General features: G+C 40.1%; 2 protein-coding genes across 2 annotated transcripts in view; one reads left to right on the top strand and one right to left on the bottom strand.

Annotated features, from left to right (window-relative positions):
- Window positions 1-588: 588 nt before the first annotated feature.
- On the top strand, window positions 589-10,054 carry mep1bb (meprin A subunit beta b). The gene is made up of 13 exons (XM_059344956.1): window positions 589-663; window positions 764-833; window positions 930-973; window positions 1,095-1,173; window positions 3,067-3,184; window positions 3,519-3,697; window positions 4,193-4,411; window positions 4,551-4,703; window positions 6,037-6,252; window positions 6,352-6,819; window positions 6,923-7,102; window positions 7,435-7,588; window positions 9,594-10,054. The coding sequence occupies exons 1-13, from the start codon at window positions 589-591 to the stop codon at window positions 9,826-9,828; spliced, it is 2,190 nt and encodes a 729-aa protein (XP_059200939.1). The 3' UTR covers window positions 9,829-10,054.
- A 433-nt stretch (window positions 10,055-10,487) lies between these two features.
- The window catches only part of phlpp1 (PH domain and leucine rich repeat protein phosphatase 1), a 56,511-nt gene continuing 39,226 nt past the window's right edge, over window positions 10,488-27,772 (bottom strand). Inside the window, exons 5-17 of the mRNA XM_059344847.1 lie at window positions 25,307-25,453; window positions 23,076-23,303; window positions 20,376-20,578; window positions 19,963-20,023; window positions 18,340-18,435; window positions 17,579-17,734; window positions 17,051-17,251; window positions 15,961-16,123; window positions 15,720-15,850; window positions 15,382-15,495; window positions 13,953-14,147; window positions 13,615-13,843; window positions 10,488-13,027 (exon numbers count right to left, since the gene is read on the bottom strand). Of these exons, the coding sequence (XP_059200830.1) occupies window positions 11,702-13,027; window positions 13,615-13,843; window positions 13,953-14,147; window positions 15,382-15,495; window positions 15,720-15,850; window positions 15,961-16,123; window positions 17,051-17,251; window positions 17,579-17,734; window positions 18,340-18,435; window positions 19,963-20,023; window positions 20,376-20,578; window positions 23,076-23,303; window positions 25,307-25,453 (3,250 nt within the window). The 3' untranslated portion in view covers window positions 10,488-11,701. The remainder of the gene's footprint in view (window positions 13,028-13,614; window positions 13,844-13,952; window positions 14,148-15,381; window positions 15,496-15,719; window positions 15,851-15,960; window positions 16,124-17,050; window positions 17,252-17,578; window positions 17,735-18,339; window positions 18,436-19,962; window positions 20,024-20,375; window positions 20,579-23,075; window positions 23,304-25,306; window positions 25,454-27,772) is intronic.

Raw genomic sequence — 27,772 nt, 5'->3', positions numbered from 1 at the left:
TTTGTCCGCAGATAGTGTTGTAGAATTAATTTGAAGATGTATATATATGGACATATAGCAGTTTAAATATGCATCAAACATGTTTTGATGAACACACAGTAATCTGACCAACAGTCACAGTCTATTTACAGGTAACTTCTGCTTGATTGAGATATGAACAGCTCTGATTTAGGAAATCCCAGGTGTGCTCTTATATCAAGTGTTTTTCATAACAGGAAATTTCAGGACGTTGAACCTTAGTTACACAGAGACATTGACACACGAACCTGCAAGATAAAAAAAGAGACACTGAGTGTTGTCTCGCTCAGTGTTGTTCTGACTTTTGGATTTGTCTATCATCTGTTTGATACTTGCCAAATAAATCCCGCACAAGGCTGCTATTCGAATCTACCTGGTCATCAGTTGTTTTTCTTTAAAGATTTTCTACAACAATAGCACAGAAGATTGAAGTTGCTGTATAACTCATACCATTTACAGCTCTGTTAATGATACACTAAGGATCACATTTCATCTTATTTCTTCTCTGAGAGTCTGTCAGAGCTCAGTACCTATACCTGCACCCTCCCATGTAGAGGGACATTACAGGACATGGCAGGAAGAAAATTTACAGGTGTTCTTGTTCTTCACATTGCGTATCTCTTGTGTGGATTTACCTTCTGCTTGGTGAGAAATTGGTTTATTTTATTAAGATATTGACCTAGAATCCTGATTTGAATATATTTGCAAATCAATAACATTTACATTGTTATTCTCCTCTGTGTAGCCCACAACAAAAATAGCAGACTATGATGTGGACGGTGGACGGGACCTTGACATTTTTGACATCAATGAAGGTATGCAGACGTCTTTCATCCTCATATCTACGTATTATTACTATAATGATAATGTGATCATTGTTAACCAGTTTCCCTTGTGTTTGGGTTCCACAGAGGCAGGGTTGAATCTTTTCGAGGGGGACATTGTGCTTGATGAGGTATGTTCATTTAATTGATTTTAATCTTCACCTTCACAATTTAATTCCCTGTATTATCTTGGTTTAAAGCATGACTTGACTCATGTAGAACTCATGTGGCTCCTGTTTTTGTGATTGACAGAGGCAAACTCGAAATTCCATAATTGGGGATCAGTACAGGTGGCCAAAGACAATCCCATACTACATGGAAGATGACTTAGGTAAGAGTGCCTGTTAGAGTTGTTTTTTTAGGAATACTGATGGATTTATACAATATATTCCCCAAATAAAGCTTCATGGGAAGTGGAAATTAACAGTACAAATACTGTTATAAATATAATTCTAATTAATTCTAAATTAAACAATTTATTTGCAGCTTACTTTTGATACTTTAAGTGCTTTTTATTGCTAATACTTTTTTTTTTTTTTTAACTTAAATTAGGTAAAAAATTTAAACAATAACCATTTCCTTATTTGGTTTAATAATAATGCTTTCTGGTCATCACCATATTTTTACTTTCATCGTGTATGCAAGGGTCAATCGACCACTGTTCTGATTTTAAAATATGACAAAATTCAAGTGTCATATTTTTATATTGTCTTTTTGTTGATTAGAAGTGTTTTATAAGTCTCTCAATGTCGCAATCTTATATGTGCGAGACGTGATTGCACCTCTGACGACTCTGGGAGTGGACTTGAGTTTAAACTATATAGTCAATGTGTGACACTCAAGGTGAAAAAAAAAAACAGTTTGCAAGTCTTTATTAAAGTATGGAAGAGAATTAGGGCCAGGTAGGAGAAAATATGGGGGGAAAAATTCATTATGCACTCAGAGAAATAAGTCTAAATGTTGAGAATGAAGTAAACTTTTTGAGTTCAGTAAAGTAAACTGCAAGCTACAACCGGACTTTCCTCAATACGTCTAACATATGTCTAAAAAGAATCACAAAAAAGCAGATTTTCCCAAGACAATAGTTGAGGTAGTCTACTACTAAAAATAGCTAATTTATGTGTAGGGGAATTTTAGTACTACTACACCATTAAATATTGTGGTTATTTCTCATTTATTATGTTGTTGTAGCTTGCAGTCTACCTCAATGTTCGGAGAGACGTGTCGTTTCTCTAAAACAATGTTCCTCGGATGACGTATCAACACAGGAACAACAGATCTGTGGATATCTTTCCAACTTTACCAAACACAAAAATTTGACTTTATTCTCGTCATTGCGACTTTCTCTAAATCGTGTTTCAACTTTATTTTCGACATTTTGCCTTTTTTTTCTCGAACTGCTTAATAAAATAAAAGATTCCTCCTCTCGTTATTTTTTTCTCCGTAGTAAAGGGATCATCTTAAGGCATAACACTAATTTGTTGCTTAAAAAGCCTTTATTCTGTCATGGTTGCAAACAAAAGATGTCCTATTGAAGACACCCCTCCCAAGGCTCTTCCATGTCCTCAAGTAAATCCTGTGTTTTCCACCCAAACATTAGCAAAACACTCCGGTTTTATTAAAAGACATGCACAATAATCTTTGCTACTTTTGGTTATGATGCTGGCTGCAACTATTCTGTCCTTCAGTTGGCAGTCACATAAGCTATTTTGCCCCACAATATCTTTTCATTTGGTAAACCTGCCTTAAAGATGTAGGCATATGCACCCAGGTTTACATAGGTGATACCATTACAATTTTTTTACAGAATAACATAGATTGTTTTCATTTTAATCACTTTCCAGGTATGTCCATGACTGGAAAACTAGTCTCTAAATGTCTAGGTTTTCCAGGATGCAAAGGAACCCTGTTCCAGCAGCATGAAAAACATACTGGATAGAATATATTTTCCATAACTGTATATTCAACATTTTGCATTAGCTCAAAGTCTACCTTAAAGCTGTCACTGTAGAACCAAGGTGGGACACGTACACCACCAGCTTTATGTTTGATGTTCAGTCATTTACACATGTGAGCCTTATGGTGGAACCTTAACAGGTTTAAATAATTCAACCAAGGTCCTTTATGAATTTACTCTGCATTGCAATCAATCTTAAAAGGAGATTTGGGAGACGTATATTTCATCATCTCTCACAGAATTGAATTATTATCATCTTCTCTGCAGAGATCAATGCAAAAGGTGTGATCCTGAAGGCGTTTGAGCAGTACCGGCTCAAGACCTGCATCGACTTCAAACCTTGGAGCGGAGAAAAAAACTACATTTCCATCTTTAAAGGGGGCGGGTAGGTAAAAAAAAAAAAGTTTTATTCTTTTATGGTCTGTTTAAATGGCAAGACAAGCTGTAATTTACATTAATCAACATTAGATATTAATATTTATTTACAGTTGAATGTATCAAGTAATCATTTACTAATGATGTTTATGTTAATACCTTAATTAACATGAAAACCTAAGTGAATTATTAGTAGACACATTAGTTAACTGCTTATTAAAATGCTTATTACTGCATTGACTAATGTAAATTAATGGACCCTTGTTGTAAAATGTCACCTACTTTAAAATGACAGCTTCAAGTCTTCTGTTTGATGTTTATAAAAGTTTTCTTATCTCATAAAGCTGTTTCTCCTCTGTGGGAAACCGACAAGTTGGGAAGCAGAGGTTGTCAATAGGGACAAACTGCGACCGCATCGCCACCATTGAGCACGAGTTCCTTCACGCTCTGGGGTTCTGGCATGAGCAGTCCAGATCAGACCGCGATGATTATGTTAATATCATGTGGGACCGCATCTCAGAGGGTAATGATTCTGCCCCCGGCTAAATTAAAATTAATTTAAACACTTGCACATTCATGCTTCCACATATAATCTATCCCTTTATGACATGCCTACTTCATGGCTTCTGTTTGTAAGTGTATGGTGATAAATTGAGTGTAAAGTATATTTTATACATGACATGTAAAACCTGATCAGGTCATGCAAAAGTGGTTTGTTATGTTGGAGTTCATGGAACAGTTGATTTATTGCCTGTGCGATAAGCATGTGTATACCGGCTGCAGAATCTCAAGATAAGCAAAAGACACTATCAGCACATTAAGGAGCAGCATTGACCTACGCTCTTTAGATCTTAATAAATCTGTTTTTAATGTCTGCCATTAAGTACAGTGTACTTTGATATGTCAGCAATTAAGTCTTTAAACGTTTCTCAGCTATTGATAAGCAATTTTTATTACTTATATCTTTGAAGAGCTACTTGTTTTTTTGAAGGTGCCTGTGTATATGTCTGGTCTATAGGTAAAGAACACAACTTTAACACCTACGACGACACCACCTCCAGCTCTCTGGGTGTGCCCTACGACTACGGCTCCATGATGCACTACAGTAAGAACGCCTTCAGAAACGGCACCGAGCCCACCATCGTCACCAAGATCCCTGCTTTCAGTGATGTCATCGGCCAGCGTATGGAGTTCAGTGACAGTGACCTGCTCAAGCTGTCCCGCCTCTACAACTGCAGTAAGATTGCACCACATTTGTTTGCCACATCTAATTCTCCTTGCCACATGGAAATATGTGGATAAGCAAAACAGCAGATTACTTTATAGCAGTTCAAAGTTCCATACCTGTGTGTGTGTGATTATGAAATGTCTTCCAGCTCAGGGCTCCACATTCCTGGACTCATGCGACTTTGAACGTGAGAACATCTGTGGTATGATCCAGGGAGAAGGAGACAAGGCAGACTGGGTCAGAGTTAGTGAAGCTGTTGGAGGGCCCAACACTGACTACTCCAACATGGGAAAATGCACTGGTGAGCATTATCCTGCAGGAATATTCAAGACACGAGCGGTGATAATTTTTTCAAGTCTCCAGAAAAAAAACCCCCGAAGGTTAACCCATGGGAAGGTGTATAAATAACAAACCACCTCTGAGTTTTACAGGGTTTTTTGTGTCATTTAACTCCTCACTGTCATTCCCAACTCTATGTAACTTGTATGTTTCTATGTTATATTATGTCTATTGTTATGTGTTTTTATGCTTGCTTCAGCACAAATTGCTCACGCAAGACAAATAATAAATTTAATTCAACTTGTTGCATACAGATTCTTGATTAGGACCCCGTGGCGCCAGTTTTTAACACAGTTGGTAGCCCTACTCGTCAGACTATAATGCTTTACTACACTCACAATTCAAAACACATGGTTGAAGAAAAGATTGTAGTTTGGTTTAAAATAAGTATGTTAGTTAGGGGAAATAATTTATGTATAGGTGAACGTGTTTAACACATCCATCCACCCCGTTCTCCTCTCTATGCGGACTTTCTCGCTCTTTATTCCATTGTTAAATGACTATGGTGGAAGCATTTGCTTTGAGTGCCTAATATTGCCGTGCATGGTTTTACATTGGAGTCAGTTGTAAGCCTGATGTACTAAATGGCTTGAAATTACAAAAAATTCCATAGTGACAACATGCAAATTACTTAAAAAATTGTTATTTAAGAACCATTTGGGGATGCCAGGTTGAAATGCAAATATGTTCATGAGAAAGTAATGTAATTGTTCCTACTCTCCCAAAAAAACGACTTTAAAAAATAATTTCCAATGTAGGTTGATGAAAAAACTTCTTGATGAAAAAGTCTTTATTCTGTGCACAAGGATTTCAGTAGTCTGCCTTGGACAAGTCAAGTGGGCATTGCGGTGGTTTAAAAACAAAAGAAACTGAAACAAAAGCCACAAAGCAAGGCCCATGCCCAGGTGTGTCCCATGCTGTTGACTACACTCAATCAGGTGTACAGCCCTGAAAAGAGAACCAGGCCAACAAGCAGAGGGACCATCAAAATATGTACCTGTAAATATACCGTCTCTGTAATAAAATAGAAGACCTGAAGTATAGTAGGTGTGGTTTCTACTGGAAGTCATCTTTTGTATGTTCCACTCTAACAACCAGAAACTTCCAATAGAAATAACATCTATTTATCTTGATTTATTTAAGAGAATTGAACAATGTGAACCTCGGGTAAGGGTACTTTTATTTATTGCTATATGATAGAGTGGCCTTGCCTTGTATTCTCCCCCTTATCATCCACTGTCTAAAGTGCAAACAAATAATGATTAATATTAATCAAGTGTAATTTGTATCTGTAGGCTCTGGTTATTTCATGCACTTCAACACTGGTACAGCCAACACCATGGACACAGCTCTGCTGGAGAGCAGGCTTCTTTACCCCAAAAGAGGATACCAGTGTCTGCAGTTCTTCTACTACAACAGCGGTGACACTAAGAAGTCACTGAAGATCTATGTGAGAGAATATGACAAAGCTAACCCCAACGGAAAACTGCGCTTTATACAGACCATATATGGTGACTATTAAATTCTGCTCAAAATGTAACAGTTTTTCTTGTGAAATTGTACTTTTGTGGATTTTCTGTTTAACAAATTCCATGTTTTTACCTCAACAGGATCCACCCAGGAGCTGTGGCAGCTGCATCATGTGAGTCTGAACGTCAAAACAAAATTCCGCGTTGTCTTTCAAGGGACCAAGGAGGGTCCTGGGTCTGCGCCAGGGGGACTGTCATTGGATGACATTAACCTTTCTGAGACCACCTGCCCAGAGTTTATATGGCGAGTGAAAAACTTCAGCCACGTGATGGACACCACCCCAATGAACACATCTATCTTCAGCCCCCCGTTCCACTCTAAGGAGGGTTACACCTTCCAGATGCAGCTGTACCCCAGCGGTAAGGCAGGTTACCCTGAGGAGCTGTCAGCCTATGCTCATCTGGTTGCCCGTGAAGGGGACACGGGTCAGAAATGGCCATGCCCCTGGAAACAGATGACCATGATGCTCATGGACCAGCACCCACACATCCAAAAGCGCATGTCCAACCAGCGTAGTGTCACCACAGACCCTACCATGAAGGCAACAGGTGCAGCCACTTAAACTATCTAAAAGATCTTATTAATTTACTATTCTTTGCGTGAAAGTTAATCACTAAATTTATACCCCCTTTCAACATCTTTTTTAAACAGACACTGGCAGCTTTTTCTGGGACGACCCTCGCAAGGTGGGCGTTGAGGTCACGCATACAGATGGATCCAAGTATTTCCGAGGGCCAGGCGCCGGCACTCCAGTGTATCTCACCCACCTCAGAGCGAAGAGCAGGGATTTCATAAAGGGAGGGGACGCCATCTTTCTCCTCACCATGGAGGGTAAAAGCACCAGATTACAGTAAAGATGTCAACACAAAAACATGCTGTGTCCACAAATATCCAAGGTATAGAAAAGAATAGCCATTTATGTTATAATCGTTTTGTGAAACTACATCCGTCCTGTCATACACGACATCAAATGTATTCATTGGTATGCTTCATATTTATCCCTGGCACACATGCAAAACAGCATAGTAGGATCCGTGATGCATGATTACATCCATGATTTAAATACCCACTTGTCAGAAAAACCCTACAGTCCTTCATGTGATCGAGTGTGCTGCTCCACTTAGATCCAATTAACACCTCTCTCATTTGCTGTTCCTTTTCAGATGTGTCTCATCTGACAGTGTCTCTGCCTCCCACAACCCAGAAGCCTTCCACAAACAAGCCGACTGTCACCTCTCCCACCTCTGACGTCTGCCGCAATGTGGTGTGTCAGAATGATGGAGTCTGTGTGGTGGATGGGGGGAAGGCTGCTTGCAGGTGAGCACTAGTAATGTAACAATCAGCAAGCTTTAAAGGGTCCTGTCAGACTCTTCAAAACCAAATTTGAGCAATTGACATTTTCCCCAGGAAGAAGTTTGGCATTTTGGGAAATATGCTGATTCAATGCCATTCTCTAATCTCGCCACTCTCTTATCTGCCCAGTCAATATAAAACTACAGAAAGCAGCTTGTTAGCTTAGCTTAGCACAAAGACTGGAAACAAGGGGAAACAGCTAGCCTGGCTCTGTCCAAAAGTGACAAAATCCACCTACCAGCACCATCTACAGCTAAAAATGTAACAAGTGGGATCTATTTTGATTAATCTGTACAAAAACAGAAGTGTAAAAATGACACATTGCGGTTTTATTGGGGGTTTCATGAAGGACTTCTGGTTGAGAAGAAATATGCAGGTTTCAGGTCAGATTTTCTGGCCTGCAAAAGGCACTCTGTTTTAATATCAATATTCAGTTTGATCATCTGTATTTCTTATTTAACCTCTCAAAACATGTTTTAACCTATTTTCAACCCTATTGCAAAAATAAAATAAACAGGTTAAATTAAAAAATAAAATAAAAATAAAAGTCTGATTTTTAGACTTATCACAAGACATGTCTTATTTTTTATTTTTATTATTATTTTTTTTTCTGCATTTACTGCAATCAGAGGGATTAGTTTAAATCCAGTGACAGATGATACTTCAGTCTCTCTGTTTGAACAATGAAGTGTAGTGGTAGCAAATCATCTGATGTCAAAATCATGTCAGAGAAGAGATGAGAAACTACGGAAGCGCATTGCATTCACTGGATAAAAAAAAAAATAGACACCTTTTCTTGTAATTACGAGATCAGGATCTCATAATTACAAGAAAAGATCTCGTAATTATGAGATAAGGTGTCTATTTTTTTTAATCCAGTGAATGCAATGCGCTTCCGTAAGAAACTTTGTTTTTTCAAAACAAAATTTTGAACTGAGCGATGTTGGTTTTCAAAAAGCTGACTCTTCAGAAAGAAACAGATCACATTTTTACACAATCTCATTAATGCTAAATGTTATTTTAACAGTTTATTGTTGCAGACATGTTTGTTGCTTTTGCACACAGTCAGGTGAGATGTTTCCCCTTGTTTCCAGTCTTTATGCTAAGCTAAGCTAACCACCGGCTTCCTGTGGTGGAAAAAGTATTCAGATCCCTTATTTAAGTACTAATCACACTCTATGAAATTACTCCACTAAAAGTAAACGTCCTGTATCAAAACTTACTTCAGTAAAGTGAAGTATCAAAAGTAAAAGTACACTTCATGCAGAATGGCCGCAGTTGTTTTTTTATATATAGTCCAAATATATTATTGGGTTATTATTATTGATGCATTTATATAAACAGAATTTAAATGTTGTCAATGTTAGGGTCATTTTGAGTACTTACTAATATACTGTTATGAGGTTTAACAAAAAAAAAAAGTCTAATCACTTTATCATGTTTTAAGTTAAATCTTGACCTGAAAAGTAACTCAAGCTGTCAGCTAAATGTAATGGAGTAGTAATATAAAATTACATAAAATGGAAATATTCAAACTAAAGTACATGTACCTCAAAATTGTACTTAAGCACTTGAGTAAATGTACTTAATTACATTCCACCACCGTCTGCTTCATATATGCCATATACACGAGAGTCGTATCAATCTCCTAATTTAACTCTTGACAAGAAAGCAAACTTCCCAAATTCTATTATTTTAGGAACCTTTGCAATTAAATATTAAAAGAAAAGTACAGTTTTGTCAATAGGCAAATCCAATATTTGAGGTTCAAAATCTAATAACAGCACTTTATCTAGATAAAGCCTCATAAAAGCAAGTAATTCAGCTGCATAGTGAATAATTTCCCCCCTTATCTCATCCTGTTATGTTCTTTTTATATTGACCTTTGACCAGTTTTCCATCACCTACTATACATGTGCTGTATAAATGCTCGAAATACCTTCTCATCCTCTTTTCTTCTGCTCTCCAGGTGTCAGGTGGGCGATGACTGGTGGTACTATGGCGACAGCTGTCAGTTCAAGGGCTCCAATCAAGATAAAACCAACCTGGTACTTGCCGTTTCTCTGTCTGTACTGGGAGTGATGCTGGTGGTCACGGTAGTCTCTGTCATCTGTGTGAAGAAGAAGTTGAAGAAAAAAACCAAGGCCAATACTAATACCATGGAAAACAGTGTTGTCATGGAAAGCACCAATTCAAGATTCTGAACTTTCTGATGAAACTTGGTAAACAGAAGAAAACTGTGAAAAAAGCAGATTTTAAGTAAAATAAATTAATCTTTTTGAGTTCAGTGTTTATGATAAGCACCTTGTAGAGCTGTTTTTAGATTGATAGATTGAAGGCTTTTAACATCAGTGATTACAGATAAAGCAATCAATATTTTTTACAGCCTACAGCTTTGCAGGAAAAGTAGGAAAAGCACAGGTGAAGTTGATAACATTAACAATGGCTGAGTTCCATTAAGTGTCCCAGGAAGCCCTGAAGTGGAATGCAGCCACCATTAATGTTATCAAAGTTAATCTCATACTCAGGCATTATATGAGATTGCCCTCTTCTGGTCATTCACTGTAAAAACACCACAGCAAATTAAGATTGTCAATGTAAATAAATTATTATGAAATTCTGGATCCTTATATGAATGTTTTTACATCAAACAAACATGAATAATAAAAACAAATCCAAGACAGTCTTATATTCACAAATTTAAAATTTATTATACCAAAGACAGGAACATCTGTGTTGTCTCTTTTCCATGTGGATATATTTGTTTGTATTACTGAACTTGACACAGTCATGCCGGTGATAACAGTTACTGTAGGAGGGAGGTGGGACTAATATTACGTGTGAGTGCATCCGTGTGTGTGTGTGTTTGTGTGTATGTATGTGCGTGCATGCAAGTGTGCATGCAAAGATCTGTCTATTAGTGTTCATTAGATACAGTGATGACTACAGGACATCACAATCAAACAAGTGGAGCAAACCATGGCAATTTTGTGTAGTAATATTGCATGGAATGTTGATTTTTCTGACCTGCAATTGCACATATACAGTTGTCTGTGTGTGTGTGTGTGTGTGTGTGTGTGTGTGCGCGTGTGTGTTGTATTTGCGGGTCTACATTGTAAGATAAAGGGGAGGGGGAGGGGGGTGACACCTCCATAACAGCAAACGCTTGAACCTCACGTCCTCCCCACTATTAAAACCTTCACCGACATACAGGTACGTAGTTCCTTTGAAAGCATCAGTATACAACATTTCTCTTATTTACAATCATTGGAAAAAAAATCACCATTTCTCTCAGAGAAGATTAGTAAAAGTGACTGAGTCACCATAAAGAGTATGCAACTCCTAGGAGTTAGTATTTAAAATTTCTACAAAAAATTTCTATGCCATTTTACAGGCCAAGAGCCATGATTTACTGAAGAAATACAGTATTTTAAGTGCCCCATCTACAACAGTTAAGTGTGGTATTACTGGTGTACCATTCGACACTGATAATAAAAAGATTATGCGTCTGTTTTTAAAAAGTTCTTTCAGCAACTTCACTGCTTTCACATTAAAAGATATGGTAAGTTCTTACAAAATAAACAAACAAACCATGGAATTGTTATCCATATTAACAAGTGTTGTGGCGAGCTAATGCTATTGCAAAGAGACTAGTGTTGATTACATACTCAGCTGGTTGTCTAATATAAAAACAACGTTCCACAGTCTGTGAGAAGGGCACGGCCATGGACACCAGGAGCTGCGTCCACGGCTTATTCAAGAGGGTTGAGGATCATTAAAGGGCTCATTTGCTTGTTGTATTCTGTGATTTGCTCGAGTACAAACGGGTGGTTCACGTTACAGTGCATGGTTCTTTAATGATGAGGCTGTGTGGAGCAAGGAAGGCTGTTTAGAAAAAGTATGATCCAACTTTTTCATGTGCATTTTACAGCCTCATTTGTTTGTGTCCACATATCAAACAGGTTAGGTGAGTGGTACAGTAGGCTTCTGTGCATGCTGCAGCTGGGAGAGAGATGAGGCTGTAGTTGGTGATGTTGTTGTTGTTGTTGTTGTTGTTGTTGTTGTTGTTGTTGTTGTTCAGAGAGGGGTGTCGTAGTAGTCTGTCGGCTGATCGGTCCCAGGCGGCTTTTGTTGTTTCTGCTGATGCTGCTTCATTATTTCCTTCACCTCCTCTTCCAGCTCAGGCGGGATGATGAACTGATCATCAGGGTCAGGCTGGGCTGGAGCGGTGAAGTAACCCCCGGACTTCTTGGAGGGAGCGTCAGCAGCCACCTCAATCAGGTTGTGGCTCTTTTCCTGGCGTGCCACTGACCCATTAACCCTCCTCTTTGCTGCCAACTTTCCTCCATCCCCCCCTCCTGCTCCGACTCCTTGCCAGGACTCATCTCTCTCGATCCCGTTCTCTGTTTCACCGAGGCTCATGTCGACCCCTTCCTCTAGGGGCTCTGGGGTGCACGGCGGTGGAGGAGGTGGGGGGAGAGTCAGCAGGGATCGCTCCTGGCTGGTGGAGGAGGGTAATGATGGTTGAGGTGAAGAGGAGGAGGAGGAGGAGGACTCTGCTTTGAGGCAGTGGACGTCCGCCTCTACCTCCACTCGGCTTCCGTTAGAGAAAACCCCGGCGATGGGCTCCTCATCCTCGCTGTCCAGGCCGTTGTCAGACAGGGCGCTGGAGAAGGTGGCACTAGACAGCTGCCTCTGGAAGGAGCCTGCTAAACAGGCGGGATGGAGGGCACAGCAGCTGCGGGCAGAAGGCAGCTCTGAACCTGGGAACAGGTACTGGCAGGGCTGAGTGGCTGTGTGGGCCTGCGTGTGCTGTAGGGACATCGAGTGAGCCTGGTGGTGCAGGTGGAGGTGTGGATGGTGGGGCTGCTCGTGCAGCAGCACCAAGGAGCTCTGCGGTGGCTCATCAGATGAGGCTGTGGAGCCCACCTCGCTGCTCATCTCGCTGGTACTTATCTCACTGCTGATCTCACTGCAGGAGGAAGGCGGCACAGGGAGGGAGCCGTCTGAGGGCCGCTCCTTGATGGCAGAGGACGATGGGGGATAGGGGCCCAAGCCGGGGCTAGGTGGCGGCTGTGGGGGCTCAGAACAGCAGCAGGAGCAGCAGTCTTCACTCACGCTGAGCTGGACCACAACAGCACTGAGGCTGTCTGTGCAACCGTAGCCCTGCGCCAGCGTGCACAGCTTCTTAGCAGCAGCCAGGCCGTCGGGGACGTTTCGAACAGCCTCCACAGCCTCTGTTGGAGACACGGCATCCCACAGGCCCCGGCTACCCAGAATGAAGAACTCATCCTGCGGGGTGAGAGTGACTGTCTGCACGTAGGGACAAGGGATAACGGACGGGTAGAGGAAGGAGTAGCCCATGATTCGTGTAGAATCGGTCACACCATTAACCTTGTTGTCCTGTAAATGAGAGCATAAATATCAATACAATGTTGATGCAGTGCAAATATAACACTACATTTACTTAGTAGAATACTTCACAGTTAAAATGACCATTTGTATATCAGTTACTTACCTCATATTACCTTGAATTCACAAAGAAAACTGCAGTTAATCCTAAATGAATTGAAGTAATGGAGGCCAGGTTTAACAACAGCAAAACTACATAAAGACGTCCATTTAACCTCTTATACAGTAAAGTCGAAGTCTTATTTATCCGGTTGAATGTTCTGTACCTCCTTAACATACTGTATGTATTTTTGCCAAAATTGGTCAATTGAGTGAGCAAGTTTGCAAGGTCGTGCCAGCCAAGTAGTGCACATGCGTAAACCTCAGACGTTAATGTTAAATAGTATGATTTTGGCAATAATACATGTGTGAGTACTAAACATATGACTGGATAAACGAGAGAGAGTTGTATGATTTATAAAGTTTTTACCATTTTCTGACACACGTGGTGAGTAATTGATATACAAAGGGTCATTTTAAGGGCCTTTAATGTGCTCCACATTGATTTCAATGTGCGTGAAAGACTTTCAAGGATCTACCTCAGTGATGATTGCCCTGTGCTGCCTGATTCTGCGGTATTCCTCCTCCAGACCCACGTTTTGAAGCAGCGAGAGCGAAAGTGGCTTTCCATCGCGGCACAAGATGGCCTGGCACTTGCCCACATTAGCAGCTGTGAGGGTAAAGCAGCCACCGGGGTCGGTTGGGTCATGACGAATGTGACACAGAGCTGCTGAGCCACCAAGTTTCTGCCCAGCGGTTCCCAGTTTCCTGGTGGCAAAGAAAGAGAAAATAGAGCAGATTATAGTTAAGGCTAGAGACGAAAAACATTATGGATGATCGGTACCAAAAGAGACCCTCTAATTAAAACGTCATGTACCTTTGCATGACGAGGAAGGTGTTGGTCATGTAGTCCTCCTCGCTCTTGGTCTTATGTAGTTCTTCCGCCAACACGTCATTCATTGTGCACTGCAACAAGTATGGCACCTCCACATTCCTGTCCCCATCAAACACTCCGTACAGAGCCTCACGACTTCCGCAGAAACTGTTGACTGAAAGGGCGGCAACACACAGCCTGAAAAGAAAACAAAAGAAGGCCACAACGTCACTGAGGCATGTGCAGAGTGAGGAAACAATGAGGGCTTCAAAACTCCTCTGTTCTCCGTATATTGATCGCTCTCACTAATAACCATGGAAACAGTGCCTTCTATGAGTCCTACGACTGTACAGCAGACAAAGCAGACATGTCTATTAAACATCACTTATATGGAAATATGGGAACAATGGGCCTCATTCACGAACCGTTCTTAAGAACAAATTTGTTCTTAAGAACAAATTTGTTCTTAAGTCCTACTTACGAAGATTTTACGAAGATTGTGGCATTCATGAAGTGTGCGCGCAAAGGCGCTCTTCCCATTACGCACATAACAACACCGGCCAACACACAACCACACAAAATAACTGTCATTTTAGGTCTGTTTTGTTTGGCACCTGCCATGTACAGGACGATACATATATTGTGGGAGAGACAGAATGCTCAAATAGCCAGCCCTTGTAGTATTAATTAAAATATAGGTATCCACCTATTTTGAAGAAGAAAAAAAACTATCAATCAGCGCATCCAGAGTGTCCCATTAATAGATCCCCCATCCTAGAAACTACTCACTGGCCTCTACGGCCAGTTACATATTGTGGTTTCAAGGTATTATTCCAGAAAATAAATTGTTTGTGTTGTTGCAACCTGCACTAAGGCTGCTTATTTTTTTATTTTTGCCTGTGCTCCAACGGATTTACGCTTTGCTTTAGGCATTCTGTTGCTGTTTCCTCTGTGTGGCGTCTACACACGGCCCTGCAGTCCTTTTTATGGGTCCTTTTATGGGCATTAATGGGTGGCTACCTATGCTAGTCCTATGTTAATTAGACTCACCTGGCACGCGCGCTCAACTTACGAGGAGATGGCATTCATCAAGTTAAGAACACGACTGCGAACAATTCAGCGGCTTAAGAACACGTTGATGAATCTGGCGTAGGGTCTTCTTAGAAATCTTCTTAAGAAGGACTAAAGAAAGAATCTAAGAAGATTCTTAAGAAGATATTGGTGAATGAGGCCCATTATGTGCAATTGCTTGAATCTCTTATTTAGCATGCACATGAAAAGTGTTGAACTGGCACTACAGAGAGGATTTGGCATGTTTGTATACATGAGTCATCTGGCTTTAACACGTGCATTCCCAAGAGGTTTGGATTAGTGATGCTTTGCTGGACGAGTGTGATGGTTGTTTTTTTATCATTGACTGAATTGAACTCACTTGTTCTTGACGCCCGAGGCCTCTGTGTAGCCATGACTCCACACAGCAGGCCCACCAGATGCCTCATTCGACGAAAAGGTTGGAGGCGGATCAATGCGGAAGCAGCGGATATTACTGAAATCAACAAAACAAGAAATAGATGACATTCACTGTAAAGATACACAAGCTACTGACAGTATTCTACTCAGGACATTTATATGGTGGTTTAAGTATTATAATAGAAAACCAAAAACACTGTATAAAAAAAATAATCCCTGTGTCAAATATAGGATCTACATGCAGAATTGCCCTGTAACTAAAGTAAAAACAGACCTACAGAAAAAATACTTTTGACATACTTGAGTTGCTCGAGCGTCTTGTGGTCCAGATTGAGACGTGGGTTTCCAGTCAGGTCCAGCTCCTGAAGCTTGGGAGGCAGATTCTCTGGTAGCGTGATGTCACTCAGCTCATTACAGCTCAGATCCACACACTGACAACAGAAGAAAAAGATGCTCACACACAAGCACTTACACTACGAGCACGGGGGCTCATGTGTTGATTGTACATAATACGTGTTATTATGTATTACTACTGTTTTACCTTCATCTCCATCAGCTGCATGACCTCAGGGAAGACCTCGATGGCATTGGAGTGGGCGATGAGTGTGTGCATTCGCCGGCAGTTCATGATGGTTGTGGGCACGGTCTTCAGCATGTTTCCGCTCAGGTCCACCTCCTCCAGCTCCTCCAGCTTGGCCATTTTACTAAAAGGGCAAAGTATTGGGTGAGATCACACCCATTCAAATGATCCCGTATGCCAAATGTGCCGATTTGCTGCCTAATTTATTCCTTTTTTTTTCAGTGTTAAAAAAATCTCTTTGGGTTTTGGACTGGTCAAAAAATAATCGAAGACTTGGACTTTTTTGTATTGTAAGTATTTTATGGTCTAATAAATTGGAGCTTTATATCGGCTATCAATAAATCACTGATGTATCAGTATCAGTGTACATGTTGGCCAACAGGTACAGAAATGCCAAAGTCATTGTGAGAGGCCTTTAAGCACATTAAAACAGTTTTTATATAGTTTGTTTGACATAATATATATGGTCTATCTTAAAGTTATGTTTCTGCTTTTTTGTATTTATTTTAAAGTGCTAGAATACAGACAATTTATTATGAACAACGGGTGATAGTACCCTAAAGCAGTCTCTTGTTGCATATTAGATCCCAACCGTGACCGTGTTGCAGCATATTATGTTGTCAAGTACAGCAAATACAGTACAATATAATACAGGAACATTAGGCCAGTAGTGGACAGGGCAAGGTGTAACTTGGATGTGGTAATTTCTGTTCACATAAACCCTCATTCAGCTTTTCTCTGCCTCATGTCAGCTTATAATTGGTACACGAGTCAGAGCTGAGGTTACTTGCAGGCTAAGTGGCCTTGGAATATGGTAAAATTTCCACTACAGACATAGTATGTATGAGGTAATTTGAAAAAAAATGTCCCTATTACATTTTAACTGTATCCTTCTCAGTACATATTCTCTGTAAATGATCTAAAACCAAATTTAAGGGATCATTGTAAAAAATGGTTGTTTATGTTAGGTGTTAAAAACATGAATATTTTCAGAAATTGTGATTTCTACCTCTGATGTAAAATACAAGCGAGGGATTGGAGAGTTCTTTACCTGGCCGGGAAGGTCTGGAGATGGTTGTAGGCCATGTGCAGAACCCGAAGGTGTGTGTGGCCCGTTAGCAGGGGCACACACTTATCCGTGAGCCGGTTGTTGGTCAGGTAGAGTTCCTGCAGGATGCTGTGGCTCTCCTCTGATAGGCTGGAGGGCGGCAGGTGCTCCAGTTTGTTGGCTGACGCGTTTACGCACCGTAAACTGAAAGTAGAAATGAAAATCCGGACTTTAAATTTGCCCCTTCAGATAAGGGAGGTGAAAAATAAGGATGAGTCACTTTAATTACAAACTTCTACATGGATCCCTTCTTCTATGAGCCCCTTATTAAGCTCATCCTCGTCCTGGTTGCTTATTTTTTATTTGCCTGTCATCCTTGTCCTTGAATATCTCGTCCTTGATTAAAAATCTATTCACATTTCTGTCCTTCATCTTCATATACCTGCATTTTTTTTCTATGCTAAATCTTCCTGTGATCTGCCCAGTGCATTATCTGAAAACAAATCACTTGTAGCTGATGATTAATGCTACCTGTCAGATTTGAGGAACAGGTTGCAGGGCAGCTCCACCAGTTGATTGTGCTGTACGTCTAGAACCTCCAGCAGAGGGCGCTCCACTCTTTCAGGCAGCTTCTGCAACTGGTTATGTCCTGCACTCAGCTTCCTCAGACTGTTGCTGCATAACAACCTGCGGCATGAAGAAGATACAGATGGTTAGACTCTAGAACCTACAGTGTAGAGATGGACAGACAGACAGACAGACAGACAGACAGACAGACAGACAGATAGACAGATAGACAGATAGATAGATAGATAGATAGATAGATAGATAGATAGATAGAAAGACAGATGGATAGATGAAACAGTGGAGGGAGAGGATAGGGGGGGTGAGGATGTAAAAACAGAAAATAGCAGCGCCTCTAGTGGAGCCTGCAGCTGAAATTCATCATCCTGACAGTTATTGGGTAAAAAATAAATCTGCAGACAATGAGGGGACCAGAGGAAGAGAGAGAGAGAGTAAAATGAAAAGAGAGGAGCAGAGGGAGGTTGACAGAGCCGGTTTTGAGACAGAGAGAAGAGGAGGAACTGTGCAAGTCTGCATGTGACCTTCTACAGGGCTATATAAAGAGGAAGAGAATGGACGGAGGCTGCAGAGGTTACAGGCTATCTGTGTGATTTATGAGGCTCTATGGGGGATAGATGACTGGCCGGCAAAGGGCAGGGAGAATAATGCAGCACTGTACTACATTTACAGGCTAACGGACACATTTGCTGAGGGAGAGAGAGACTCACCGCGCGGGGAGCTCAGTGATGAGGTTGTGGCTCATGTCCAAAACTTCCAGTTTCTTAGCTTCACACAGCCAGTCTGGCAAAGACTCCATATGGTTCCTACAGGAGGAGAATGGGTGATGATGATAAATTTAGTGCAGTTTGCAAAGTGACATCCAATATAATATACTGGGATACTTCATGTATTTGAATTCCCAACAGTGCTGCTCTAAATAAAGACCAGCAACTTTAGGTTCCGGTTGAAAATTGGCCTTTTTCCCATTTTGTATATTTTAGGATTCACTTCATCAGGTAGCTGAAGTCTCTCGCTGTGTTTCAGACAAAAAAGGCAATGAGAAATTACTCAACAGGTCTAAAAAATGATTAAAAAATAAAAATAGTTTTGACATTTTCAGATAAATGACGCACTTAACCACCTTTTTGTGATTTTTTGCATAACCAAATGGAAAAGCTTATGACAGTAGAACTGAAATGTCAAGATGCATGTATGCGGCTTCATTTAAAAGGTAACATCTAGTTTCTGAAAATGTGCTTGTTTAACACGTGGCTAAAACACAACCTAAACTAAATCAGTTTAAACATGGCTCAAATAATTTTTTTCTGGTCCTCATCTATAATAAGTCATATTTAAATAACTAGTAGAGCCTGACTTCTGTACTGATTTTAGAGGTGAAAATTCATCAATACATGATATGGTGGCTGATACAGCAATTTTTTGAGCTGTAATGAAAATAAGGCTTTTTATGTGGATTGGCACTGATTTTTCACCACTCTGCAAATGCACAGAGAGCTACTTTCTCCAAAATAAAACTTTATTAAATAATATTTTACATTGTTATACATTATACAAACAATGCATTTCATTGTCAGCAAATTCTATAAATGATAGCTGAAAAAACAAAGAATAAATAGGAATAATATACATAGCTAAATGAACACCATTAGTGTTCAGTTTCAGTCAATATGATAGGTCAATATCAGCCGATAATATCTGTCAATCAATATATATCAGTCAGGCTCTAATAACTAGGACATGCTTAATGCCAGAACTATGCAAATGACCACATTCTATAGTGAGAGACAGCAATCATACCACAAATTAAATACTCCCTAGCCCCCATAAGGTAAGGCCAAGAGGAAGAATTTTATACTTTTATACTATAATAAACTATATATATTAAGTGTGGTTGACAAGATGTAATAAAGTAAAAACACATATGAAAAAGAAGCTTGTTGCTGGCGGGAAAGTTGATTTTAAGAGGTAAACATTGTAGAGTACTCTTTCCATTCCTTCTTTATTGACCACAAGGAAGATACATACAGTTGCCCATCTTTCACATGACAATCACAGGTCACGTGAAAGGTCAGGGCTGACACAGTTAAAGAGTGACAGACTTCTAACATCAACATTTCACCACACTTTCAAAGATGTGTTTGTCGGCTATCTGGCTACACAGTTACAAGATCTTTAAAGCTAATTTTCTCACTTACGGCGAACAATTACTGCTCTCCTGCCTTTGTAGGACAGATCGGACGTACTGTAAATGAGCTTCACTTTCAAAAATACTTTTTCCAATTAGAGCTGCATTCCTTTTTTTGTGTGTGTACTTGTGGGATTTTTCTCACCTCGAGACGTCCATGTAACTAAGATTGGAGGGCACAGGACTGACTTCCAGTTGTCGTAGCTCTGTGGGGAGAAATCCAAACACATTAACCTACAGCAAGGACAGACGCGGCCTATTACAAAAGCAGGTAGATGGAAAATGGAGGGGGAGCGTTTGGGAGGAGGGGTGGGGTTGCAATGACAAGTTAGAGAGAGGGATGATGGAGAGAGACAATGAGACTGCAGCACTGATGAGAAAAATGGATGCATGGAGAGAGAGAAGGGTGAAATAATGTTACATAAGAGAAAGCTGTGACATCTGTGAGGTGAAATGTGAGTTATTTTGATTTCAGTTTAGAGGTGGTGGTGATGTGAGAAGGAAGGGGATCTGTATTTCTCTAACAGCCCTCGCAGAGAACACGCGTGCCAAACCCACCGTTGTTGGAGGCGTAGATGCCTTTGAGCAAGCAACCCTTGGCCTTGAGGCTGGCGATGCGGTTCCTCTCGCAGTGAAGCACCTCCAGTCTGGGGAAGACCGAGGCGTCCAGGTCCGTCAGCCTGTTGTCCCTCACATCCAGCTGGGTCACGTGCCTCAGCAGGTCAGGCTCATCTGGCACCATGCTGGAGATCTTATTTAACCTGACAGAGGGAGCAGGGAGGAGGCAAAGGTTCAGCTCCAATTGGATCAGGTTGAAGTGCACAGGCTGTGGCCTTTCCTTCAAGGCAGGGAACATGCCTCAGGTGATGGCTGATATATTCTACAGCAGCTCCTCCAGTTCTGTTTAGGACTCAGATGTTCTGATGGAAGTGGGTTTTGTTACACTATTGTTCTGTCACCTAGTGATCACTATGGACCTTATTCACCAACCATTCTTCTCTTTCTTCTCCCAGTTTTTACAGAGATTCAGACATTCATCAAAGTTTTCTTTTTTGGGATTCTTTTTTAATTTCTGTGTGTGCACACTGAAGAATTGCAGAGGCATTTATCTATGCTAATTGGGTTAAACTTGCCGTTGTAAAAATTTAGGAGGAACATTCATGAATCTTGTTTTGAATATTCAGAATGATTTTAAAGAAAAAATAGGGAGATATTGATGAATTATAAGAAACCAAAAACTGACGAGACAAATAAGACATATGTATTATTCTGTTCCATATACAAATGCCAGACTTTTGCTTAATATATTCAGACTAAAGCAACAGCCTACCACATAATTGCCTCGTTGGTCTTGATTGACAGGCATAGATAGACCTTTTGATGAAAAGATACATTATAAAGTAAAACTGTCATATAAGAAAATGCTGTTACCTTTGAAACAGACTTTCAAAAAAGGGACACTTTGAAATAAAATCTACTGGAATTAAATGTGCAATAAACTATGTTGATGTTGATGTGAGAAGAGGCAAGATAAAAACAACATTTTTTATCATATTGATCTGGAATATTTTAACATTTGATTATTTCACAATTGTCTCGGCTGGACAACTTTTCTAGAAGTAAATCGACAGAGACAAACAGCTGCAGCACTCGTCATCCTCATTAGAGATAACAGTGATCTTTGCCCAAACAGAAACGCTGGAAAACGTATTGACTGACCCCTTCTCAGCGAAGTCAGAAGGAGTGAAGTATTAACTGGAAAATAGTGCAAGTCACTCCAGCTCTGGGGTTTTGTAAACAATGGGAAGACACCTGATGGAGCCACTGAAGGCAAATGATTTCCTGATTCCGTGCTGTCTGCCTGTTGGCTCATGTTTGGCCTTGTTTTTGTTTCGATCATTAGGGGGATAACATGTGTCATTGTGCATAAAGCTATGGAAAAAGCATGACTGAGAATGTTTAAGGTGCCTTTAAACCTGTTTGACCTCAGGTCTTTCCAGATAGTAGGCTTCATTTGAGCTGTTGTACACCCTGTTGTTCAAATATAAAAACAACAGAACCAACCACAGACTTTCATGATAGCAGATAATGTGATTTTAGAATGACTTCTACAGCTGAACTACAAATAAATCCATCTTCTGATCACGAAATCTGTTCAGCTTCTGGAATCTTATAATATATCTGCATTATGTATAAAACCTATTTATGCAAATCATTTGGTAACCAAGGTAACACGGTATTTTTTGTCTGATTAACAGGTCAAAAGCTGTTCAAACTGCTGTGCTTGCAGAAGACCCCCTGCACTTAGTCAGTCCATTAGGTGCATTAAAAAGCATGTGACAGCGATCACACAGTAATAAGCCCTGAGTCAAGACCTTCTCTTCATCCTGTCTCTGCCTGTTAGTCATTATTCATAACATACAGAAGATTTGCAGTCTAACAATACTAATAATGCTAATCTCTTTGCAAGCTCTTTCTGACACCAAAGAACATAAATATACACATCAGCATCATTAAAGTGCTGCATAAACTTCTGTCAGTCACAGGAATTAGATTTTACCATGTGGGTCCTGATCAGTGGTGGAAAGAGTATTCAGATCCTGAAGGTAAAGGTACTAATACCACACAGTGAAATTACTCCACTACAAGTAAAAGTCCTGCATTCAAAATGTACTTAAAGTATCAAAAGTACTTATTATGCAGAATGACCCCACTCAGATTGTTTTATATATTCTAAATATAATTTTGGATTATTGCTATTGATGCATTTCTGTAAGCAGCGTTTTAATTTTGTAAAGATAGGGCTAATTTTAGCTACTTAATATACGGTTATGAAGTTTAATTAAAAAGAAAATGTCTCATCACTTTAAATTTAATAACTTTTCTTCATGTTAAATCTTGACCTGAAAAGTCACTAAAGTTCTCAGATAAATGTAGTGGAGTAAAAAGAACAATAACTGCCTCTAAAATGTAGTGAAATACACTTATAACGTTACATAAAATGGAAATACTCAAGTAAAGTCTCAAACTTGTACTTAAATACAATACTTGAGTAATACATTCCACCACCAGTGATGCAGGATGACAGCTGCCAAAACTGTCCAATCAATGAGTCAATTATCAGTCTGTATGACAGAGAGTCAGTGCCATAAGAAAAACTGGACCAGAACAAAAATGCAACAATGTATCTTTTTTTCCGCCTTGGTCTACAGGTATGAAAGCACCCCTAACATGATCTCCTAATCATGATTGCCGTACCTTAGATCGATGTGTTTGACACGGAGCAGTCGGAAATTCTGCAGTGTGAGTGTTTCCAGGTTGTTTCCAGCCATGCACAGCTTCTCCATGGAGGCCAGCTGCTCCAGCACCTGGGGCACGTGGTTGAACTGGTTGAAGGAAAGGCCTAAGTAACTGAGCCTCTGGAGGGAACCCAGCTCATTGGGCAGCTCATCTAGACTGTTGCCATCCAATAGGAACGTCTGCAAACTGAGAGAGGAAGAAGAGATTAAACAATCAACCTCATTCACAAATAAAGTGATTGGCAGGATGGCAATTTGACAAATAATTGTCTTTATTTTCACAGTGCAGGATCAATGACGTGCCAAGTAGGACTTGCGACAATTTCAGCATTTATAAGCAGTGCATTTAATGTCCAGCAGATGGCAGTAGCGGCATCAATGCCCTACTGGCCACTTCAGGAATTTACAGGCATACCAGATCATTCCTGCAGATTAACTTCTCATGGAGCCCTGCTTTAACCACATACCTGTATGTTAAGTCTCGGATGAGGGTTTAAGTTTAAAGCACATGTACTCTCCATGAGTCAGTACTGACCCAGCTACTAAATTACTCCCTCAGATTATGTAATTCCTTTCACCATGGTGGGTTAAATTTAGCATAATAATGAAGGAATTATCAAGTTTAAGACCTTTAGTTTAATTCAGTTTAAATATTTTCTACATTTCTTGCTGACACTCGAGTAAAAGGGCTCTTTTCCACAGGCAGGGGGCTGATACTGGAGCTCAACCAAAACTTAAAATGTTCTGAGCATTCCCATGAGAGCAAACTGGTTTTCAGCCAGCAAAATCTAATTTGTTCCATCCTCTTTAAAATGCCGACATGGAAATAAAAATCTGTGATTTTTTTGAGGGGTAGAGTTGGAAATATAACCAATTAAACTATATACTGTTTCATTTCTCAGCCACCAGAACCAATTGACATAATTCGTTCAGAAAATGTAATATAGAGGTCCATGAATTAGACGTTAGTGTTTTACAGGCAATAGAGCCTTCAAGGGAAATGCAAAATACACTGAGAAAGAAAAGCAAATGTGTGAATCAAAATGCAAAAAGAGTCAAAACTGGATGGACAACAGGCTAGTTCAATAACAAACTGAACAACCTTTAAATAGAGCCAAACCGATTTACTGATAAGCTGATCACAGACATATTGGTATCTATCATATTGGCGTCTACGTCATTAGCTATGAAAACTTTGTTTACAGATCATATAATGCAGAAAACAATGCTTGAGTTGATTCAGAATCTCATTTTAATTTATTCTTTATTTAAATGTTTTTTTTATTTTCTCAGTGTTCATTTCTAGAATGAGGTTATTTAGAAAAGATGCTAGCTTTTTCTTTTCTTTTAATTTATTCTTTATTTAAATGGTCAGAAAGTGACTGATACTGAACAGGTAGTGTCTTAGTTTTTATTGTTTCAGTGTTCATTTAATTGGTTGACAATTTAATACACTTTATGTATAATTATTTTCGGAGAATCATATTGGTGCAAAAATCAGTGCACAATCCACATAGAAAACTTTCTCTTTTTCTTTCCAGTATTTCAGTATATCTGAATTTTTCCACTCTAAATTCAGTATCATATCAGTCTATAAAAACTACTGGACGTAGTCTACTTTTAATGAGACGGAGAATAATACCAGAGTAATACGACTGGAGTGAGTGGACTTGCACAGACCAGCGATTAAACAGACATGGCATGAAATGAAAGGCTAAAAGTCACAGGGCAATCACCACAGATGATCTGTACAAGTCGTGTTGTTGTTTGCTTGCATGTTGAAACTAGCAGAATACACCACGGTGGTTGTTTTGTCATGCACTTGTTGCTAGGTGACTCCCACATTTGGTTATATGGTTAGTTTGTTAAAAGGTTCACTGGTTTCCTACCCAGCCCTGAGACGGCATCAATGCAAGCAAGCACTGGCCCCGACTAAACACCAGGTACAACAAGTGAGAGTGGGATAATTACCAACATCGCAAGCCAAGAGTAGGGAGAAGAATGGCACACCAAAAACAGAATCAATAGAAGAATAAGCAACAAAGAAAGAAAGTGTATTTAGGGCTGCAAAATGCCTGATTATAGCCTCTGAGTTAAGCAAAGATTTGGAGCTTGCAACATAAAAACCATTTGTTCTTGTCATAGTTCACATCAGGTCCGTATCCTCAGTAACTTCCGTCTGTTACTTACTTGGTCATGGCTCCCACAGAGCTGGGGACAAAGGCCAGGTAATTACAGCTGAGGTTGACCTCCGTCAGCATGGGGATGTCACAGATGGCCAGGGGGAACTGACTGAGGTGGTTGTTGGACAGGTTCAGGCTCCGCAGACGGGAAAATCTGGAAATAGAGGATAACAGAATTAATGGGAAAATTGGGAAAAAGTGACGAGGAGAAGAGAAGAGAAGAGAAGAGAAGAGAAGAGAAGAGAAGAGAAGAGAAGAGAAGAGAAGAGAAGAGAAGAGAAGAGTGATTGGAGATGTAGTTGTATCTTGTCAACATGAATATTGCAAAAGAGTGGAAGATATTCATAAATATATTAATGAATATATTCATGGGCAATGTAACAAAGTATAGCTTACACAAGAATTTGTTTAAGCGAAAAACACACACATAGATTCAACCTGCACGTTCGATTGTTGAGAAAACAAGCGCAGCACTGACGTCTGTGTTGTTCATTCAAACACCAGTGACCAGTGACATTTGGCGTGGTGTCCTATAGCAGAGCGGTGACCTTCAGAGGGCTTTAACCCCTCAGGGGGGGGAGGCAGCCGACGGAACAAGGCAAAGCACAGGAAATGACTCTCTCTGTCTTTATTTATCCGTCTACTCGCATACAGACACACATGGGACCTGTTATCACCTATCATGTGCCCAGTGAGTGCGGCTATAGTGAACCGGAGATGGGCAAAGCGCCATATTAGCACTGCGAGCTGCAGCAGCTGCTTCAACTGGCACTACTTGATTTACCTCCCTTTGTACACACGCAGGTTACACAGACACTATATATAATAGTGATGGAGGAAAAGGCGGGCGAGACGTTGGTGCTATTGATTAGGTTGGCCAAGTCATTCCAGCTGAGGGTGACTCCTGCAGGCAGTGGGTGGGGGGTGTGTGTGTGGGAAAATGTCATTCCACCATTAAATCAGCCCCTGCAATGTGCTGAGTAATGCTCATACTCTCTCCTTGTCTGTGTCATGCTCTGTCATTCCGTCCTACCATGCTATTCTCCCTTTTCCTCACTCCTTTCCTGGTGTATTTAAAGCTGCACTCATTATTATTTTATACAGTCATTTGATCATCTGACTATAAGTTTGGCTTGAAGTCACGCCCCACAGAGAAATATGTGCAGTTCTCCTCAGCTCTGTGAGGCCTTTTAGTTCATTGTTTGTATTTTCCATTAATCAGATTCTGCTTTTATTACACTACCTGCCCAGCAACAAATGGCAGAAAGACAAAGTTAGTGACTAGCTGGTAAACACAAGATAAGATAAGATGAAACCTTTATTGATCCCCAGAGGGAGAATTCGGTTGTTACCGCAGTACAAGGACAGCTAGTGGTGATAAACAGAAAAAGCAAGAGAATAAATAATAAAAAGGTGTATGCAAATCTGAACTAATATAAGAATAGAATAGAATGTATTAAAAAATAGAGCGTATGAGGACAGAGAGCTTCTTGCAAGCTGAACATCCAGATTTGTTTTAGTTGAAGTTGTTGGAGACCACAACAGTGCTGAAAGGAGTGGATATTGGAACTACATTCATCAAGTGGACAGAAACAAATGAATGCTGCTTGGTGAAAATTAGCAACTGTCCTGCTGTCACCATAACAACTTTATAAGGTGATAATCTGTAAATGTTGTGGCCAAATAAAATCATTAAATGCAGGTTTTAAGCTGCACCAAACCATATTTTTGTAAAATTATCATCAATTTGTGCAGTTCCCCTCAGCTCTAAAGAGCCTCTCAGCCTCTTAGCTTTCTGTTTTGGTGTTTCAGCCATTGACTATATAAAAGAAATGGACTTAGTCATCATGACATCACCCATTGATTTGTAGACTACCATTACGAAGCATTGAGCTGGTCACAATCTTGTTTTTTTTTTTAACCCAGCACGTGCACATAATGTGTCAATATTGTGTTTCTACTTCCAGAAAGTGTCCAAAACAACCAATCGATGCAACTTTAATCCCTTCACGTGGACTTAAATATCCCTTTTCGTCTCTAATTCTATCTTTCTGCCACTATTCTGTCCAACTTTCCTCCCCCTCCTTTTCCTGCTGCCTTCATTTGCATGACTTATATGTCCTTCATAACTTGCTAAACCATCATACATATGTAAATAAACAGGCCAAAGGTTCAATCATATGCATAGAACCTCAGATATTTCCCCTCAGTGAGTGGTGACCTCTCTCTCACAGAGGGATGCATGCTGGGAAGGCAGTCCCATGCCAAAGGAGAAAGCTAGTATCCCAGACAACGTATTATGCATATCTGATTGGCAAATCACCCACCAGTTAGTATTTGGCCAGAGAGAAAAGAGAGAGAAGGGGAGAGGCATGTGGCAGGTTCACACATTCCATTCCTCTTGGAAAAATACAAAGCACTATGACCCCATAATAGATGTCAAAGAAAGCCAGTGTTTATACTGAAACCAAAC

This window comes from Centropristis striata, chromosome 11 (assembly GCF_030273125.1).
Source record: "Centropristis striata isolate RG_2023a ecotype Rhode Island chromosome 11, C.striata_1.0, whole genome shotgun sequence".
Taxonomy (NCBI): domain Eukaryota; kingdom Metazoa; phylum Chordata; class Actinopteri; order Perciformes; family Serranidae; genus Centropristis; species Centropristis striata.
The sequence above is the reverse complement of the archived record's forward strand: the minus strand, read 5'-3'. Positions and strand labels throughout refer to the sequence as shown.

What these genes read in the sequence shown, in the direction of transcription:
- mep1bb (XM_059344956.1), top strand. Translation starts at nt 589, where the DNA reads ATGGCAGGAAGAAAATTTACAGGTGTTCTTGTTCTTCACATTGCGTAT. An exon ending in GGGACATTGTGCTTGATGAG is followed by an intron (nt 974 to 1,094) that starts GTATGTTCATTT and finishes TGTGATTGACAG; the next exon opens with AGGCAAACTCGAAATTCCAT. An exon ending in CTACATGGAAGATGACTTAG is followed by an intron (nt 1,174 to 3,066) that starts GTAAGAGTGCCT and finishes TCTTCTCTGCAG; the next exon opens with AGATCAATGCAAAAGGTGTG.